Source organism: Poecilia reticulata, chromosome 7, assembly GCF_904066995.2.
Source record: "Poecilia reticulata chromosome 7, P_reticulata-male-v2, whole genome shotgun sequence".
In the NCBI taxonomy this organism is placed as follows: Eukaryota; Metazoa; Chordata; class Actinopteri; order Cyprinodontiformes; family Poeciliidae; genus Poecilia; species Poecilia reticulata.
The window spans coordinates 11,941,082-11,962,491 of record NC_088836.1 but is presented as its reverse complement, the minus strand read 5'-3'; the positions used below and the strand labels follow the sequence as shown (position 1 = coordinate 11,962,491).

The 21,410-nt window shown below is 40.8% G+C and overlaps 1 protein-coding gene across 8 annotated transcripts in view; it reads left to right on the top strand.

The window, feature by feature from the left end:
• Positions 1 to 21,410, top strand: part of prdm16 (PR domain containing 16) — a 201,713-nt gene that overhangs the window by 98,124 nt on the left and 82,179 nt on the right. For 7 of the 8 annotated variants that reach the window (XM_008414753.3, XM_008414761.3, XM_017305897.2 and 4 more), the window contains exon 3: positions 7,412 to 7,462. In XM_008414753.3, coding sequence (XP_008412975.1) covers positions 7,412 to 7,462 — 51 coding nt within the window. The remainder of the gene's footprint in view (positions 1 to 7,411; positions 7,463 to 21,410) is intronic. The other variant, XM_081608886.1, reaches the window with a different exon arrangement.

Here is a 21,410-nt window from a genome sequence, read left to right as displayed (position 1 = left end):
GTACATCACAATTATTAAATTTTGTTCTCAAACTTGTGCTGCATTTAATGTTACATAAATCTTCCCAAAAATGTATTAAAGCTTGGAGTTATAATGCGAAAAATTTTAAAAGATCAACAGAAACGAATATTCAGTCGGTCCAGGTCAGTCGTGTTTGTGTATTTGCAGGAGAAATATCATTGGTGAGTCAATCTGCATAACTTTTGTCTTCTCCAGCATTGTAATAGTGGCATCACAGGAACTGACCTCGGTGTAAACCCTCAGAATATTGAAGAAAGGCCCTGGTTGTCTTATCCACTAACCCATATGTTGCTGCACTTAGCCTCAAAGCCACTTGAGACTTTTTATCCTATGTTTGGCCCTGCGCCCAAACTCTTTCTATGTATGTGTGAATAACTGCGTGTGATCCCAAAAAATGCATCGAAACCACAGCATGGACTTTCAGGAGGATGTCTGACCACGAAGCACACACAGCATAGATTATAGCTTGAAGTCATTTAAAAAACAAGACTAAATTAAAAAAATATTTGTCCTAATTTTCTTTTTGTCTATTAAGATTTTGCACATCTGTCAAGAGATGAAAACCTGACACATCCGTTTTGTCTGTGGGGGGAAAAAGGTGCAAATAATATTGTCTAACTGTTAAACAATTTGCAATTTATCTGTCAGTTGTCAATTGTTAAGCAACATCTCAGGAGTTGCTGACCAGAAAAATCCTCCCACATAAAGAGACCCCACCCTCTCTGTTTGTGTCATATTCAATTGACTAAATAACACTCTTGTTTTAAATTTGAGATTTGTATTGATAATACTGAAAGACTTTTGTCTTGACATTACAGTGCAAAGGACTTGGGAGCTGATTTATGCGGTGCATAAATCCAGACATTCATTTATGCAATGGATGCATAAACATCTTGCTTGGATGAGGAGTGAGAAATGAAAAGCTGTCGCTGTGTGACCTTTGATTGGATCTATCTGACCCAAAGTCAAGACCTTAAATCTCTGAACCATAACCTCCTGCTTGCTAAGAGGCAATATGTGTCACGGATATAATAGAGGTCATGAGAAATAAAGCAATATTATTATTTTTTTCTCTGCAGTCACGTGTCAATAAATGTCAACTTTTATCAAAATGAAGAGGCGAGATGCGATATATCATCACTCGAACGGCACGCTACGGCCGGTGCCGATGCTGCGTAGGCAATCCTCTTAGTCCAAAAGTAGGGTAATTTATTGAACTTCAACCTTGCAGATGTCATAACATCTGCTAGCAGAAGATCTATGAGTCCACCCTTATTCACTTATGATTATTACTGATCATCTTCCCAAATGACTTATCAATAAAGCGGAGGCCAAGTAGATAATTTATCTGCACGCTTCTGTCAATAGTAGGTTCTGAATCAGCTGCCTTAAAAGGGTAAGGACGTTTGGTGATGGATGATTGCACGCGGCTCCCATGAAAATACGACCCTCTTAATAAATTTGCAATATCCTTTTCTCTCCTCCTCCCGCCATCTCTTATTTTCGCATTCCTCTCGATCTCTTCTCATGAAAATGAACGTCTTTCCCAAGGTTTGCTGAGGAAGTGCAAACTTCAATTTGTAACATCACATTCCTCTGATGGAAATCATTCTAACTCCTTCAATTGTCGGGTGTATGAATGCAAATATTTGATTTACACATGAATGCCAAATGTTTGACACTGAATTACGTGTCTGTGCAAGACCTGTGAATCATGCAGGACACTGAAATGATGAGACAAGCCCGTCCGGGGTCAATGCAAGCCCTGCCGGGATATTTCACTATGGCATTTTCTTAATAAATCACACAAAGACTCTGGGGACATACGGGGTCAAAGCTTGTTCTGTAAATATTAGCTGCTTGTATTTGACAAGTGGCCATGACTTTCCAGAGTCGCACAATAGTTCTGACTGTTTGCCTTCCAAATCTAACCTTTGTGCACTAAGCTCTATCTCACCGACAGTGCAGAGCTCCGTCGCAGGCCGCACCCAGACCCATCTGGATGCAAGGTTGGGTAACATAGTTACCTTTTTTTTTTTTTTTGCAGTGTAATAAAAATCTACCCAAATCTGATCTTCCTTTTGCTTCTACCAGCGAACAACATTGGGTCCCCTAAGAAAATTCCCAAGAAACTACAAACAACACTATGTAATCAGTGATTATATTAGCACCAGTTTGGAAAATTATTACTTGTGATAACTATCAGAGCCCAGAGTGTGAAAGTTTCCTACACTTGTTAAGGTTTGCCTTGCGCAAAAGTCCCCACAAGTTCCACAACTATTGAAGTAATCACAGATACATTCGGTTTGATGGACGCCCAACTTCCTACCATTTAGTGGTGCAAAATTCAGCCCTTTTCTTTACCTTATCATGCCTTAGTCTTCTCACTTCGCTTCTTAATCTCTGTGAGAAACCTCATTGTTGTGGCATGTTTTCAAGCAGCCATAGTCCAGGTCTTGCTTTGGGTTAGCTGGCAAACGCCCTATCTCAGGGAAGTCCAAAAATAGCTTTATTTTACACCCTTTTAAAGGACATGCCTGAGAAAAGACGTGGAGCCACGAGCAGACACTATCTGACTTAATGCTAAAAGGCACACCGAATCAGACATGTATCCCCAGTCAAGCGGTCTCTGGCAAGTCAGTGAAAAAGGTTTGTTATCAGGGGGATTTGATTTGATAGCAAGAAACTATAGGCAAAACATACTGTAGACTTGTTTTCCTTTTTCTTTTTCTTCCTTTTATGGGGTCATTGGTGTTGTTTTATTGATTGGAAGTGCACCGATCTTGCCAGTATCTAGCAGTCAGATCCATTTTTTGCGATTATGTTTGACATAATGGTTGCCTCCTATTTCAAAGGCCGTCAGTGATGAGAAACTAAATTCTTCCCTTGCATTTAGTGTGTGTGCGTGTGTTTTTCTCGCTTTTGATACAAATTGACTTTCTGTGCAGTTTATTATTCAACACAACCCATTGTGAAAGACCGCTTCCTCTCCCATCTATATGTCAAAAAGATCAATGACCCTTCCAAGGCATTGCCACCACAATGAAGGTCTGTCAATGGGCCAAGACGCTGCAAAAGTTCCCAATAAATGTGTAGCAAAACTTTCAATTTGTGGCTTTCTTGGTGTGGCTCCTGCAGCCAATGAGTTGTCAGTCAGGGCCCCGATTCAAGCCTTGAGGTTTGCTTGCTGCTGGTTCTTTTTGGAAACTTGCGGCTTTGTGACATCCACAGTCATCCATTCGGCCATGCTGTTGTATTGCCTCACATTATCTGGAGGCGAGGAGAATTGTTTTTGGCAACAGAAGACTTACATTTTCCTATGGCACAAAACTTCCAAGTGGGACCCTCGTCTTCGTCTCTCTCTCCTCTCTGGCTGATGATGAGCAAGCTCTGACCTCCTTCTGTCCTTTTGTCTCTATGCTTTCAAGGATTGACTTTAGCTGAGTGTGCAAAACTAGCTGCTTCCCTTTCTTAATGGGGCCTAAATAGAGACTTCTCTGAGGGTTGCTTTGATTTTTCTGCATAGAAGGTTCTGACCAATTTTGCTTTCTCGTGTATGCTTTCTGTTCCGACATTCCTTGTAAAAACAGTGAGTTCAGTCTTTTCAGCGAGTGTCTATCTGCAGACCGTGTTTCCATTTGTCTGCTTAGTCATCAGCAACAGGTATGGTCCTAAAGTTCTGAAAGAAAAAAAAAAAACAACAAAAAAAAACTCCCTCACCATGTCCAACAACAAAAGGTGTCCTATGAAGCACTAATAATGGCGGGGTTTTCCGTCTCCGATGCCCAGCGTGTAAGCTCACACCGCAGACATGATGAGATACAAAAACACAAGCTGGTAAAATCGGGTTCCCAAAGAGGGTCTGTACAACTCTCAGTGGAAGGATTCTGCAGGTGGCTGCACTTTCATCGAGCCACGTCTAGATTTGTTTACATTTGAGGTCATGTGGGCCAGCGAGAGAAGCTGTGTGCCCAGACACACATTTACACACTCTGTCTAATTACCCTCACTTCAGTGTTTTTTTTTCTTTTCCATAAGACATATTGACATGTCAGCATTTAGCTAGCTAGATACAGAACAAATGGACAATTTACCCTCCCTCTGTGTAGTGGAAAATCTATCCGTCTCAACATAGGCCGGTCTGTATTTGGACCCGTCTCACCACCCCAGAGTAAAAGTCACTTTGAGGAGACGTTGACACGTGCTATAAATCATTGCTCTGTCGTCTGTGGCCAATCAGATTTTCCATAGCTAATTAGTGGGTTGTGCTGCAAGGGCAGAAGATTATTTGTTGGTGTTTGTGCTACTTGTGCATCTGTATGTATCTGCAGTCAACTATGGTCAAAAACCATCCCAACCTGACCTCGTGTTAATTCCATCAACGTCTTTGGCGATGCCTTTGCTTGTCATTTGGTCACTTCTCCACTGTTTTGAATTGCTTTGATCAAAACTTCATTTATGTCATGGTCAGAAAGTGTCACAATTAGTTAATGTCTTACAATGAGCTCAGCAACCTGAGGTTTGGAGAACTGAATGCCCACACAGCACTCACTGGACCACCTAAAGCTGAAACACATTAGGGCATCAGCGTAACCACTGATGCCTGCTTGCATGACTTGTGGAGTTTTATGTTACTCTTGAACAATTTGATACACATACACATATTTACACTCGGCATGCAGCTAAGTAGAGTCGGATACTCTGTATGTGTGTGTGTGTGTGTGTGTACGGGGGTTGGAGGCAGAAATTGTTGTATAGTTGTTGAGCGCCTGGTAGCATTTTAGATGACCCAGCCAAGCTGTTCATTTTGTAAACTGTTACAGCTGGCTTGGTGCATTACAAGAAACAGAAGCCAACCCCAGCCCCTCTTTCTCCTACGTACTGTCTCCATGTTACCATCAATGGCATTCCCATGTTTCCCCTTCCCATTTATTTGCTTCGTTTCCAGACCAGAAACACTAATGCAGTTTTTTTTTCTAGTTGTCATATGAAAATGTTTTCAACAGCTGATGAATGTGTAATGTATAGCTACCCTGAAAACTAATGAAAAAAAATAAAATAAAATAAAAATGCTAAAGTTTACAGACTCGGGGGTTGAATATGACAAAGGAAAAGTAAGCAAACAGTCAGGAAATGTGAGTTAATTGTTTTCAATATTTTGAAGGTTTTTGTTTTATGACTGTTACCTACCTCTTTACTATGCTTTGGTAAAAGAACTAACTTGGGTTCTCTTTCAAATTTGTGTTCCAGCTGTTTTAAAAACTGAAGTGCTGCTCTGACATAGATTTTGAAAAATTTAGACAAGGAGATTCTGCTAACCATGTGCTGACTTATAAAGAGACACATGCACTTCACTTAGGGGGAAAAGTGAAGTGCATTTGAACCAAATGGTGACCATTTGGTTCAAAGACACCAAATGGTCACCAAGTGATTGGTAACGGTGACACTAGTGAGTTTGTAAAAAAAATATGGCAATTTAATTGATGATGTTGGTCCATTAAACCCACATTCCCTTATTTTTTTCATTTCTTTTCTTATGATCACTATGTCCATAACTCTTGTTTACCCATCAGTCACTGATAAGTATGTAGAAAGGGGACATAAAAAATAGTAAAAATCAGTCAAGTTGTTCAGATGTATCTAATATTGCAGCAAAGCAGCGCTTTGAAATGGCCATATTACCAATTTTTTCAACTGCAATAATTGAAGAAATTATTGTAATTGAAACATACTTGAAATCAAGTATGTTTGCTTGTCTAAATTAAAGGTATATACTCCAGTCAATAATAATTTCCATATGTGATAAAGTAACTCAAATGAAAGGTTTGGTAAAAAAAAAAAAGAAGTAAATTTTATCCTTGAGATAAAAGGATTAATTTATCTTAATTATTTTTTACTTCATTGGAAATCTTATCAAGGTGAAGCAGGGACTATGGAGGATGCTCTAATCTGGACCAATATTTCATATTTGAACAGTTGAGTGCTTCTTCAAATAATCTTAGAGTGCTGCTGTATCCAAAAAGATGACAGAAAACTTCTGTCAGGTGATACACCTTTAACAATCCATGGCTTAGTTTGTTAAAGATAAATTTTTCTATGTAGATATTAAGTAAAACACTGATATTTTAAGAAGAAATATTAATCTTTAATGCTTTAGATGTGCAGTGAGTAGGTGGAGAACAGGGTTTCAAGTATCTGCGTTGCTATTAAAAACATTGGTGAAACTGAACACGTTTGGTTTTAAGCTAGAGGATAGAATAAACTGTTTTTGTGCCACTATGTTTTCCAATAGCTTTACCAGTCTGGACAAAGTTACAAACACTTTTCTCTAGAGATTCAATGGGGCGTGCACAACCTTGAGATCATACACACAGATCATTATAATTTACTATAAATTGAGGCCTTGCTCTCACATAAAAAGAAGTGACTGTATGGCAGAATTTAAAGAATAGCCCCATAGTCTCTATGGGAGATTCCACAACAGATAAATGTCTCTTTCCCAATCATGGTGGACCACACTGGTTAAGGAAATACAAACCTTTAATATGTCAGCTCTAATATAAAGGCTAACAGTCCTGTCACAACGCCCATACAACCGGTCTACTGTTAAAGGGCAGATGGGGAGGATATGGTGCAGGAAAGGCAAGGCCCAAATATGCTGTGTGGAGAAAGATTTAGACGCAATTTCACTTAAACTCAGTTTACCGATCCCCCCATGTAAGACCGCTCTGAACAGTCGGCATCTCTTTCCCGATCCCTGTCTGGACAGAGACGAGCAGAGGAGTGGATACTCTAGCTTTCCACTGCGTGAAACACCAACTCATTGCAGCAGGGGCCACCCCGTCTCTTCATCATGCCCCCACTTCCTTCATTTCCTCTGGCAGACACTGGGAGCATTCTGCCACCCATCTGCCCCCTTGTAAATATTGCTTGAAGGCTTAATTATGCACACTCTCACTGACGAATATGTTCTCAGTGAACTTCCCCGCCACGCCGAAGCCAGGAATTAACATCAAATGTGGGGAACTCATTCATTCAAACGTGCTTCATGTTGTGTTTTGCTTCTGGTTGTGTTTTGGTGACCTCTTGCCCCATTATGAGATGTCTTCCTTTATATTTGTATCCCGCCGGGTTTGTGTGATGAACTATGAACATGCCTCGCTTTTGTCATCGGGCGGCGTCGGCTGTACCAACAGACTGAGGGCCTCTCAAGAGCTGGAATCAATCACGTGGTTTTAATGGATCTTCAGGCAGATTTCTTCTCAGGAAAAATTCAGAGTTGCATGATTTTGTGATAAATGTAGAACAAATATGTGGTCTTGGTGTCAAAAATGTAATTATGAATATATGTTTCTGCTTTTTTTTCTTTTCTTTTTTTTTTTTTTTACAGCAGATGATAAACGACCATGAAGATGACTCCCCAGACAGCTGCATCAAAAAGGTAGGATAATCACCATCTTTCTCTACTGTTTTTCAAGCCCTTTGTCTACATCTTCTATTTTTCCTAGCAACTACGATATTTTTCCTAGACGATCGATACTGCGTCTATAAATAAAGTCCAAGTCCAGCGTTTAGATTTTGTGCTATTTGTCAGTGAGCAATTATGTATCTAATAAGCCTTGCTTATCAGAAAGGACCTGCAGTGATCTGTGATCTAATAAGTCCCCTCTTGACTAATGCACGCGCTGTGACCGACACGTCTCATTGACCAGTCACTGACCACTTTATGAGGTGATGAATTTATTGAAGAGGCAGTGCAGTTTGTTTTTACGGCCAGTGTCACCGGGTCAAAACGCGACGGTGAGAGAGTTCATGTCCATCTAATGGTCCATGAAAGAACAATGGCCGCTGCAGAGGGCACACCGAGGAGGAACTTTCTGGGAAATGCTGAAAGTATGCAGGCACAGCTCCAACTTGAGTTAATGACAGAAGAGGGGATTTGAACTGAAGGTTAAATGAAATGCAACAATAACTTAAATCGCAGGGACACCAAAAAAAACAACTTATTCTTTTAAGCATTAACTGATTAATCTCACGCTGCCTTGAATACTCTTGGTTTTTCTTGTATTTTGTCATGTTACAAGAATATATTTTATTGTAATTTCTCGCAATTTATGTGATGGCGAGTAAAAAAAAATATGTGAATGACATATTTTTTATTTGTATTTTTACAAATAATAAAAATGAAACAAACCAGAAAGAACACTTTGGAGAAGGTCAGTTTATAAAAGAATATCACAAGCTTTAAAAATGTCAGAGTACAACCATGTGCACATGTAGGCATGAGTGTCCACCTAAACTTATGCTGGTCAAAGTTTGGTAATAAGACAAGGAACCAGAATAATTCATGGCGTCTCTGGGAGAGCTGCACATCTTCACAGCTCTGGTTTGGTAATCTATCAAAAGAAAAACTCTACAAATTGACGTAAGAAGTCCCATTTCAAATTTGGAAATGTAACAAAATGATCCTCTGATTAAATGGCATCAGAATTAAATGCCAGGGAATTTGCTATGTGTGGTGGCAACTCCATCCACCACCATGTGTGCAGCATTTTGCTGCAGGGATAAAGAAGTTGGCCAGAGTTGACGGGAACTAAACATACAGCAATTCCTGGAAGAAAATTTGTTAGAAGCAGCAAAAGACTTGGAACAGCAGCAGGGCTTCAAAAATGACAATGACCCTAAAACATACAGTCAGAGCTACAATGGAGTGGTTTAGATGTAAACATATTCATGTGTTTGAATGGGATGACTCAAACTCCAGAACTAAACACAACAGAAAGTTTGTGGCAGTGTATGGAAATCACTCAGCTCAGATGCTGTCAGTCTTTAGATGTGCAGCATTGGGTTAGGTTGGAATGAATGAATGAATGAATGAATGCATTACATTTATTTGCAAAAAAAAAAAAAAAATCCATGTATCTTTTTTTCATTTCATAATCGGTATCACATAAAATCCCAGGAAATTACACATAAAGTTGTGACATCTGAAAAACTCAAGACATGCAAGACACTATAAATTACCATGACAGAAAGGGGGTAAACTGTGCCAAAATTATTTTTGGATTTTTTATGAGACTGTTCATTTTGACCACAGCAGCAGATGAAAGTCAAAGCAGTGGTTGGGCTGCGAAGATGCCTCGTGAGCTAAACATGCGCTTACACTCGCTCCAACTTTAATTTATGGCTGCGACAAATCCGGCTTCGAAAAAACAAAATCACTTAAATTTTATCATTTGCATTTCAGGTCAAGGGTCTTGCTGCTCCTTGTATAAACAGGCAGACCAGCATGTAAATCACAGACTGCTTGGTTGATGTGAAATCCTACATTAGTCAATGAGCTTATTTTAAGAGCTGACCACAGCTGTTTTAGGCTGTTTGGAGTTCCCCACATTTTGTGCAATGTGGAAAAACCTACTTGGTTTTATAAACTAACCTGACCACCTTCCACATGTATTCCCTAAAGCATTCACTTCAGTCGCACTGTCATAAGCGTTGATAATTGTCACATAGCAGCAGCGTAAGAGTTGCACTCTGCATGTCCTCACCGGAAACATGGACTTACTGTACGCCTGTCAGCCGTAAGTGAAGACACACTGGCTGTATCTCATTATGCAGAGTGTGAGTTGTGGTGGGCCCTCGATGGGCGGTGGCAGACCACATGCTTGTTATGAATATGAATGAAATTATCCATGAGCCATTTCGTATGACATGACTCATTCATCCACAGGCAGGCGCTCACAAACACAGCAACAGGGGCAGCAACACTGACTCCATCGTTCTCCACTGTCTCGCTACCATTCGCCGCTTGATTAAGACTCAAAGTTAATTGAGTTGCAGCTCGCAAATAAACCAGTTCATTGCTTAAAGGTACATTTGTGTTATAATGAGTTATCCATGCTCATTTGTTGTTGTTTTTTTGTATATCTAGCGCTCACAACAAAAGCTTAAACTAACTTCAGCAGATAGAAATGTGTGCTGACAGTCAATTTTTAAATCCTTTTTATGTTGAAAATATATTGTTATTTATTTTTTATTATATACTAACCACAGGCTGAAATTCACTTTGCAACCTGGCTGACTTTAATGTTACTGAAAAAGTAAAGGTTGTGTGTGTGTTATTTCCCAAATACTGTAACCGTTTATCAGCCACCTTTTGTCATCACGATGAGAAGCTCTGGAAAAAGCTACTTTAAAAGTAGCCGGTACCTGAAGAACTGAATTTTATCACCCTAACAAACAGATGAAGCCAGCCACGGTGTTTGTCCCATGTCTGAAGAGAATAAAACCAAATGTGAGACTCTGTCTGAGATAAAGCACCAGATAAAATGGAGCAAAGATAATACCTCAGCTTCTCCAGCCTCACTTACTGAAAGCTGCCCAGAAATGCCCTTCAGAGCTAAGTGTGTGTGTGTGTGTGTGTGTGTGTGTGTGTGTGTGTGTGTGTGTGTGTGTGTGTGTGTGTGTGTGTGCGTGCGTGTGTGTGTGTGTGTGTGTGTGCAGATATTCCTCTTTTTATGTGTCCATCTGTGAAATGTAAAGCCCCGGATTCATAACCTGGGCTTTCTGAGCCTCTGTGGCTTAGGCACATGCAAAATCAAGTTTTATGCATCTTCATGCCACACGCAGTCAGAAAATGAAAAATGTCTGTTATCTGAATCCTCTCTCTGTTTACTTCCCTCCATCTTCTTCCACTTATTTCATCCCTCCTTGCTTTTCAAGCAGACAGGACGGTGTTGTTGGAGCTAAAGATTGTTATCGGTGGCTATTAGTGATAGGATCAGGGATTGTTTGATTTAGTCTGGTTTGGCTATACAAAACAAGACTATCTTTCTGTTTAGCTGTCTAGACCCTGCGCATGTATATTTTTACAGACACACACAGGGTATTCGCTTAAGTCTGAAGGTTACGTGTGATGTTAAAGCTGCCAGGGGTATCGGAGGACCAAAGTTTTGTTTAAGAATCCCTGGATTTGGAATTGAGAGTCGAGGCTACAGAGACGTGCAGAAAAAAGTGGACAGTCTATGCTCTGTGTGTGTGAGTGTTTGTCCTGTGTGTTAATCCTCATCTTCAGAGGAGCGCTGCTGTCCACGCCAACGCGTGTAAACACTCCGGCAGATCAGATGACAGATAATGACTTCCAGATAGACACCCTCTATTCAAGCAGCTGAGAAAAATCAATGAGCCCTGATTGCTTTTTTCCCAAGACGATCATCTCTCACCCGAAGGCTACTATCTGTCTCTCCCTCTTTATATATCTACTTCTCTCGCAATTTCTCAGTCTCTACCCTTCGAGCCACATTCATTCGGCTCTCAATACCGCTGAGATCGAATCAATTCATGCCGCTTTTCACCGGGGATTTACTGTGAATAGATACAGAGAAATATCTCTTTGAGACGATCAGGTCCCGCCGCCTGTCAGCTGCGTTCCTCTTCTGCGATTTGTCTGACTTAAGAGGGACGTGTTTTCTCCATTCATTGATTCCATGTAGTCGTGTCTAAAGCACTTTTACTTACCATTAAGCCCTCGACGGTAATCATCTGCAGCACAGTGTTTATTTGCTGTATACCTAATAGAACTTACATTTGGTATGAATTGGGTAGCACCTTGTAAAGGTATTCACATACTTAAAAAAAATATTTCTTGCTGCACTACAACTGAATTCAGTGTAACATGCAATTTGTGGTGGACCAAGACAAAGTAATGCACAGTTGTGTAGCAGAAGGAGAACTGCACATGTTTTATGATATTGTGCTACAAACAAAAATCAGAAACGTATCATGTGTTAACACCCTCCAGCCTCCCTATCGGTCACTATTTGTTAGAACCCAGTTCATGCAGCAAATTAAGCTTGAATGTCTTTATAAATGTTATACTTTTAGAGACTAAAAAATTAGATTGGCTGCGATGTCTGCGTAAACTCCTACATGATTACTTTTAGGATTGTAGTCTATCTTCATCCACGATTGCATCAAATCTGGCTAGCATCTTGTTTTTGCTCAAGATGCTGCCACCACCATGTTTCCCTATAGGGTATGTGGAGTCAGCAGTGTCTGTTTCTTTCACAACTTTTTTTCACACTTTTGCTGAGTCTGCAAACTTTAAATGGGGCTCGTTTCTTTTAACAATTTCTTCTTCCTCCCAGTCTTCCAATATAAACTCAGCGAGATTTGTGCAGCGCACGGCCAATGGGTTTCTTATCGACAGATTCTCTCACCTGAGCTGCTGGATATTTCCAGCTTCGATAGAGTTGGCACGAGGTGTGTTTGCCTGCGTCTGTTACCAATGTTTCCTTATTCATTCCGTCAGTTTTATATATTTTAGGTGTTGTATTCGAACCCTAAAATAAATTTCTTCACAACTTTATCGCTGACCAGTCTACTGTGCTTTTTGTTCTTCATATATGTTGTCCAACAAACAAACTCACAAGGCCTCCACAGAAACATTGGACTTTGATTAATATTCAATTACACACAAATACAATCCCTTCCCTGACAACATGACTTGAAAAAGCAATTAAATCCTCTGGATAATATTTTATGGGCTGATATATTTTTTGGGGAATGGCTGGCTGAATACATTCTTTAAAATGTTCTACTTAAGCTCCAAACAGAATACACTAAAGTTTACTCACATATTTCTCCCAACTGCGAATGCAGCCAGGAGGTTCCCAACTCCACTCCCTCAGTATCAAGCTGGAGAATTGAGCTTCTAAATGCACAGCATAAATGGGCCCAAATGTATGAGGGCTATTATGTGGACACAGGGAGGCTCATGGGTCACAGAAGTGATCCAGCGCTTCAGGCCATAGTTTACCTTCTGCCAGCAGCACCACACTTCTCCCTCCCTCACCCTGTTTAAATAGGCCATGATTGATTGATAATTACAATAATTTGCTTGAAATGATTATCTGGATATTATAATCACTGCCACCCCAGCATGTGCAGCAGGGGCAAGTCATTTTCAATAACAGTGAACCTTACGCACACCCCATGGTTGCACACACACACACACACACACACACACACACACACACACACACACTCACACTCGCGCGCACGCAAATCTTTTTATTATGCATGTTGATCTTTGTTATTCTGCCTCATTTCATGAGTGTACTAGTGGCATAAATGATATTCACTCTGATTTTAATAATTTTAGTCAGTTTTTACTACTTTAACAATCAAGAAATACAGTTGCTTAAAAAGAATGCTTCTCCATCCGGTCATTTCTGTAATAAGCCTCGAAGAAGAAGCTGCTGATTGGTTTGGAACCTTTTGGAGGAACATAAAACATTCTCCACCATCTGATCGTGCTTTTGATCGACTGACCTGACAAAAAACATACAGAAAAAGAAAAGAAAACACATGGGGGGTAATTATTTTTGGAAAAACAAATGTGATCTGAACGATCCAAACATCTTCTTGTAACTTTCAGATGGTGAACAAACACACTGGACCTCCAGTCATGCTGTCCTTTCCTTCCATCTAAACCAAAAAAAAAGGGTCAACTATATGTGCATGTGTGAGTACTGGTGGAGTCCATGTGTGCGGAAGAGAGACATGGGGGTGTAAGGAATAATATTTGCGGTTTTTGCTTCGCCCCGAGATGACTTAATGATGAGACCAGTCTCTTTCTTCTGCCGGGCAGGGTTACATTTTAATGGGTCCTGAGTGACATGTTTTCATTTGCCTCCCTTTACCCGGTGCTACCACCACCGTCACCCCCTTCAACATACACCGCGAAACGCCGCATCGTGTCAGCTCTGACGGCAGGGGGAAAAAGTGACGTGAAAGTTAAGACAGGCAGGATTTGACGTTCAGGTTTTGTGTCCGTTTGAGGGCCTTTTGGAGGAATGGGGTGCGAGTGGCACGTGAATCATTAAATCTCTTTTGTTATTCTAAGTGTATGACAACACTGGAGGTTACATTTTTCACGTAAGGAATACTTGAGGGTTTTAAAGTTAATTTAGTATCAATGCAGAAGAATTAGTCCCAGAGGCTGCGTCTCACGGTCACTATTCAAGATGAAGCAAGCTTCTGCCATCTTAGGGAAACTCCTTGCACAAAAGCATATTGGCTGAAGTATAGGCTGTTGGTAAAAATGAGTATCCTTGTATCCAGCCTCTTTTAGCCAATAGGGTTGATTGGTGGCAGGTCACATGCTCCAAACAAAGTCAGGGCTGTTGAAGAGGAGGTGGAGAGTAGGAGGAGAGGTGAAGACAGAAAGAAATGGTCTTTTTTTCTTTCGCTGCCTGTCTTGTCTGTGGGAACTGTCCCGACCATGGTTTCTGCAGAATGCTGTCATTATGCCTTGTGAGCAGCTTTCACTCAAAGGCCTGCCCTGTGTTGGAAGTGTGTTCAGCCATGTGTGTGTGAATGTGCTCCCTTGAGTGCCACTTTTAACTTCCATTGGGCACTTTTAACTTGTGTGCACATCCAGCGTCCTTGTGTGTGAATGCGTGCGTGCGTGTGTGTGTGGGCCTTCACTGACGCATCTCTGTTGTTATCGTCGATCAAAAACCAACGTCACGTCGTAGTGAAGCGCTGGGAGAGGAATTCAAGTGGGAATGAAAGAAAGAAAGAGTGGAACAGATAGAGAGCGACAGAGCGAGGGGGCGGAGGAGAAGCACGAGGTGATCAGAGGCACTTTCACATCAGCCGGCTCTCTGACCCCCATCTCCCTCTCGCTCTATCCTTTTCTTTCTTCCCTTCGGCCTTTTCACTCCTTCTATCTTCTCTCGTTCGCTCTTGCACTCTTTGTCTCTAAATAATCTCTCTCTCAGTGGCCGTTCCCACCACATTCTCTGGGGTCACCCGACAAAAGAAGACGGGTTATAGACAGTCGTGGGGGCTGTCATATGAGTTTCCTCACACGGACATACACACAGTCACTTCCATTTTTTTATTTATTTTTTTGTTTTCAGCCATCAGTATTAAGACGTTGTGTTGTGGCTACAGGGCTTCCTTCTAAATTGCACATTTGAACAAAAAGATCCTTCAAAATACTTGAAGTAAAACTTTTTTTGGTGTTTTTTTTTTTTTTTTTAGCAATGATTTTTATTCAATAAGAGTGTAAAGGCAGAAATGAGTGCTTACAATGAACAAGGTAGCGACTTTAAATATGTGGTTCATGTTTTATGTTATGAATCATAGCGGTTATCATGACACGCCACTAGAAAAGTAAAAAGGCCTCAGCAGCTTGCATGTTTTGTGTTTTTTGTATCAGCAGTCCTAGAGAGTCACGTTGCACCAAAACCACAGTGCTCAATTCATTTAAATCCAGATCAGTTCAAATCAAGTAAAGTGCACGTGATTCAGTTCAGTTTGAATTAATTCAGTTCTTTTCGTCTAGTTCTGTTAATTTACATTCAGTTCCCATCAGATAAATTCAGTTAAATATGTGATTCAAGTTAGCTCTGCTCGACTCACTCGATATTAGAGTCTGTTCAGTTCAGTTCATATTTCAAGACTGCTGGACTTAGTTCTGTTCACTTAAATCACAGTTGGTTCAGTTCAATTAAGTACAATTGAATTCATTCCTAATTATAATCCAGCTTGATGTAATTCATTTAAGTTAATTTCAATTAAGTTTTTAACTCAATTCAGTTCACATGAACACAGTTCTATTTAGTTTGATTCTTTTCAGCTCGGTTCAGTTTAGTTCAATCCGTGTCGTTTGTTCGTATACCAGTACAAACGTCTCCTCAAGGCACTTTACAAGACAATTTAAATTCATGTCCAAATCTTTAAAATCCAAATGAGCCCACGTTTAATTTTATTACTTTACAATACAATTAAATTGTTTCAGAGCTAATAAAACACACCAATACATTGCAACGTCAAAGCAGCAGGATCAAATTTAGTTAGTCTTGTTTTATAATTTAAACTTGTTGAAGGGAGCCCAGCACATTACATTGAGCCAGTTGATTCCCTTCTTACTTAAAATTAAACCTAGAGCTTAATTTTATTGCTGTTCCATGTCTTCGATAAACACATGAATTAAAAACATGATCTTGAAGACCTTTAAGGCCTTTAATCCTTACGCTTAATTCTGTTTAAGTGAAATGTTGCATGTTCCAAATTTTTGTGATTTGTTTTTTTGTATTACTGAAAGGCAGCTGCATACAGAACTGAATAAAACAAGGATTGGTGATTACAGGGTAAGGATTCAGATGTTGTTGCCACAGAGAGAGTGACGGTATGTAGTTGTGTGGTCCTGCAACTTAAACATTTCCCAGAGAAAGAAACTTCATGTGTTCATCAGAGCGCCTGACAGATTTTATGCTTCACAATGGTCAAGATTTGAGGTAGCCACTGTTCCCTGCATGTTATGGTGGAAGAATGCATCAATACCAGGCCCAAAAAGTTACAATTTCCTTAATGATTCTTCCATTTGGAAGATCTCCCAGCATTGCCAGTGCATCAGTCGAGCAGAATTACATACAAGTGTCACATGTTTAAAGCAATCAGTCTGATTGCTTCATACTTTCTGACATTTTTCTGACATCAGGGTGATGTAACCATATACATCACCCTGATGATCATCTGAGGAAAACTGATGAAATGTGTGCACTTTGATTAAAGATAAGCCTTTTATTAGGGTTCTTTTGTATAGATACGGCTCACCAGTGGAAGCGTAAACAACACAACCGTCTTGAGTACTTATAACGTCAATCTATGATTAAAGTTTTGTTATCGAGTGAAATTAAGCTACAGAGAGGAATCATGATGCAGATCACCTTGTCACCAGTTTCCCCTATCTCAAAAATGAGCGTACATATGGGTCAGAGTTTGTTAATAGATCACAATCTTTGCGTGGAAAGTAACGTACAGCACTTTCAGACCACGTTTTGTGCGTACTCCATGTTTATATTGTGTGTGTAGAAGATTCTTTCTTCTCTATTCTTCAGTCGGTTCTGAATATGAGAAATTCAGGATAATTAAATAGTTGCACAGTTTATGAACAATAATATAATTCTAATTCAACTTTCTAAAACCAATTACATACGTGTGTCGTTTTCGTGTTGCTATTTCAAGCAACGCGTCTTCAATGTAGCCAAAACGAGGACTTAATGAAACAAAAACAAGAAACGGGGATGCTGCGAGCAGAATCGGGGGTCCCGATAGTTAGACAGGCAAAAGACGAAGTCGAACCAAGAGTCAGTAAAGATGGAACCGTTCAGAGGGCAGGAGACAGCCGGAGGCAGGGGGACGGGGGGGGGCATGACAGGGAGGAATGCCAGAATGCCCAAGAGAGGCTGGAGCTGCCAGGCCAGTCACAGACACAGCCCGTCTGGGGAAGAGAGACAGAGAGTAGTGGGGGGGAGGCTGGCCCCGTCAACACAAGGTCATGTGAAAAAAAAGGCCCTGCCTTTCCAGCCACCCACCCTACATCTATCCATCCATCCATCCATCCCTCCATCTATCCTTATGTCCACGCGTGGTAGTTGGGAAGGAAAGTAAACATCTTAAAAATTCAGAGAAAAAAATAGAAAGAGAATGGTATGAATTAGGGGAACTTAGGGAGAATGATTGGGAGATGGTAGGAGACAGTAAGAGTGTGTCTATGAGCAACAAGTCCTGGGGGAGCTGTTAGCATCAGAGTGGTAAGTGAAGCGAGCCTTGTGTTCAGGCTGGTCTGTTTAACTCGCTTCACTCTGAGGAATGAGAGTCACAGTTTGATCGGCCCCAGATAAAGCAGAAAGTGCTTCTGTTTGGTTAGGTGTCAAAAGTCGCCCGCGACAATATTCAAAAACCGGAAGAAAAAGTCGCAACCAGAAAACTTGATTTTTTGGGGTATTTTAAGACCCAAGAAAATAGCAGAAATGCTTAGGAGCAAACCAACCTTCAGTCTTCTCACCAGAGTGCAATGCATCACTTTTTCAAATTTTGTCATTTTATAACTACACTGGATTCATTTGGATTTTGTGAAACGCAACAACGCACAACATCATTTTGAAGTGGAGGAAAACTGATTCATTCTCTTCAGATTTTCTTTACAAAATAAAATCTGAAAAGTATGTATTCAGTTGTATTCAGTGGAAGCGTTTCTCTTGCAATAAGGTTCCAGTCCACTGGGAATATTTATTTGTCTACAGACCAGATGAATTGTATTTGTTTGAGGTTTAAAGTTTTCCACAACTTTATTTCTGACCTGTCTTACTTGAACTTCATGAGGATACTTGTTCACAAACATCGTAAACTCTTCGAAAACATCCAAAGCCTCCACATTACAGTGATTGTCAGAGTGAGGCCAAATAACACACACATCATTTAGTTTTGTTGACATTCATATGAACTTGGCTGCAAAGCATTTTATTTAGGTATATCAGAGGTGGAGAAATAAGTGAAGCAATCTTTAATTGCTTGACTTAGGATTTGAGATTAAACCTGGTTATTTTTGGTCAAAAGGTCAAAAGGGAGGGCCATGTTCACAAAAGTGTTTTTTTTTAAAATATAGATATAATGGTGTCTTGAAATAATTTCTAGCTAAGTTTTTGAAAGGTCATTATCAAACTGACCACTATAAATAGCAATAAGAGATCATGTATTGTTTTTCATCCCTTATCTCCTCCTCTTTGGATTTGATGCATTTTTAATTTGAATAATCTACTCCAAACCAAAATCACCCAAACACGGGTTCTTAGTGTGCTCCATCCTTTCTTTATCCTTTATCCTCACTTCCTTCCCTCTCGCCCTTCTTTTCATCCCTCAATCCTTCCTCCCAGTCTTAGCCGAAAACAGTACGGTCTTTGACTGAGTCTTAATCTTCATTACGGGGCATTAGTCCACCGGGGAGGCCCTGTCTCGTCGCCCCGCAGCACAGCCTGGCACTGTCCCACAGGGGACGTCCTGCCACGGCGCGGCACAGACACCCTGCCAACCCCTCATGCCTCCCACCGGCTTCACCTTGGTCGCCCCTTCGCTCAAATGAACTGTTAAATAAAACGACGGGGCTTTAATCCACATGAAGGAGAGTGTGATGTGGGGCAGGTGGGGGGTGGGGGGGTGGAGGTGGCAGAGTAGATGGCGAGGCTGGTCAGGAGAAACAATGGAGTCGGTCCTGGACGCCTTCATTTAAAGCAACCATCAATCATACTCACCATGAGACTTCACTTTCTTTCTTTGGGTTTTTTTTTTTTTCAAGAATTCTATCATTATTGACTAAATACAAGCGGATTTAGAGCGACAGTAATCTTACGCATGTGGCTCATATGTAGTCCGTGAGCATGGCCTAGTGTCAGAAACAGCATATGTCTTTTTTTATGTTTATGAGGTTTGTCTTAAAACATATAGCTAATCTGGTTTGGTGCTGACTCTCGAAATACAAAAAAAAAAAAAAAAAACTGCGGTATATCATTTTTATCTATCATGCAGTTTCAGACAAACGGAAAAAGTCGTACTGTATCACTTTGCCGCTGAGCTTGCTAACGAGGACATTTCCTCTCTGCGAATTAGATAATTAAAGAGGATAGCTAATTGAGTAAACAAGCACCAGGGCCGTCACCCCTAATTAAGTGATTACAAGGAAGAGCACCCTCGGCCGGCACAGTGCTAATTAACGCGTCCACAAGTACACACAGGGACACGCGTGAGGACATGGGGAATTATCTGTTAGAGAAACAATGATTAGGCAGAGTGGGGGATCCCAGGAGAGGCCCAATATGTGAAAGCATCACACACACACACAAATACACACACAAAGAGCATCATCCCAAGAGAGGTTTTCTGTGTCTTAGCACTAATTCATACTGGATAATCCTTTTATTCGACTAACAAAACCGAAACTTGCTTAAAGCAGTCGTGGAGCGTGACCGACACAGCTGACGTTAACCCTTCCAGCTGGTGGCTGGACACCGACGAGGCTGAGGCAAAGTGCTTGATTTAAATGCAATTACATGCATTTCTTTTCTTTTCTATCTTTTTTTTTTTTTTATTCCAGTGGTGATAACCGTCTAAAGTGCCTGACTTTCATGAAAAAAAATAAATAAAAAATCAGTGCCCAAATACAATAATCCAATCAGAGACGTGTATATATTTACATATTTTGTTGCAGTTCTGGAGTCTGTTTGTGGGGTCAACCCCGTTTTAATCTCCACTGTGACATTTCGGATCAGAATCCTCATATGCAAGGATATTATCACAGGGAGTGTTACCTTTAGGGAGAATTATCCAGAACATTAACCAGAGAGTGATTATGTTACCCGACTCTCCCCGGGGAATAGAGCAGACATGATTTATTCCGATGTAAAATATATCTAGTCAAATATTTATGTTGATATTGATGGCTTTGCTTTGTGAGAAGACATCCAGTCACGAAGACGTGGAAGGTAGGCCCGAAGCTAAATGAAACACTTTTAGTCCCAGAGTCAGCTCTAATTTTTACACTCACAAAACTGTAATTATTACATGTTTTCATAACTTACTTTTTGTTCACCTGTTTTTCCTTAATGCACTAGGTAAGATGTAATTTTTTATTTTTAGTTTTCCACGTGTACAGGATTTTCACTGCAGAGCTCAAAAGCAGATCAGCTAGGCTTTAAATCTACTTACAATGGTGGAAGAGAGTGGAAAAAAAGAAAGAAATATATGCATTAATTAAAAAACACTCCAGGGATGAAGTCTAATTATTTTTGGAGCAGAAAAGATTTTCCGTGTCGGTCAGGATAACTGCGGTGTGGTGTTATCTGCGGACAACAAGGCCGGCCTCTGCTCCCCTACCTGCACCATTGTGAGGCTGATTTAAGATCCCCAGCTAATGGGCATACCTGCCTGACAAACATGACTTCTTAGCAGGTGACTCCCGTCAAGTATGTCTGAAATAACAGGTAAATGAATTAGCAATAAAATGGACTTAGGGTTAACAGGCAGGGGTGCCCATTATTACAGCTCCTAATCACTAAAGAGATGCCATTCACTTGCCTTAAGAAGGCAGCATTTTTCACCGCTTGCTGGCCACAGACCCCCTCGGAGCCACAACACATTTCTAATGGAAGGCTCTCTGCTTGAGCTCCAACTTCCCGAAAGCCCCCGACCATTTCTTTCTTTCACTCTCTTTTCTCTCCTCCACCCACAACCCACTGCAGGCTCCCCTCCCCACTCCCCCTTCCCCTCCTCCCTTTCTCTCCTGTAAGATTATCAGTTTTGATTACCGCCGGCAACAGGCTCTTACCAGCAGTCGGAAGCGGCGTCTCACAGACCTGAAAGGCCCTCAGCAGGTCGCAAGAAGCTTTTGAAATTACGGGGCTGGGGCTCGGAGGGGAAAGTGCTCCGCTGCGCTGGTTCGTGGCCATTTAATCAACTCCTGACTTTTGATAGTCAAATAATGGCTAATTACAGTAGCACCTGCCCACAGGGTTAAAGGCTGGAACCGATTTAATGAGCGA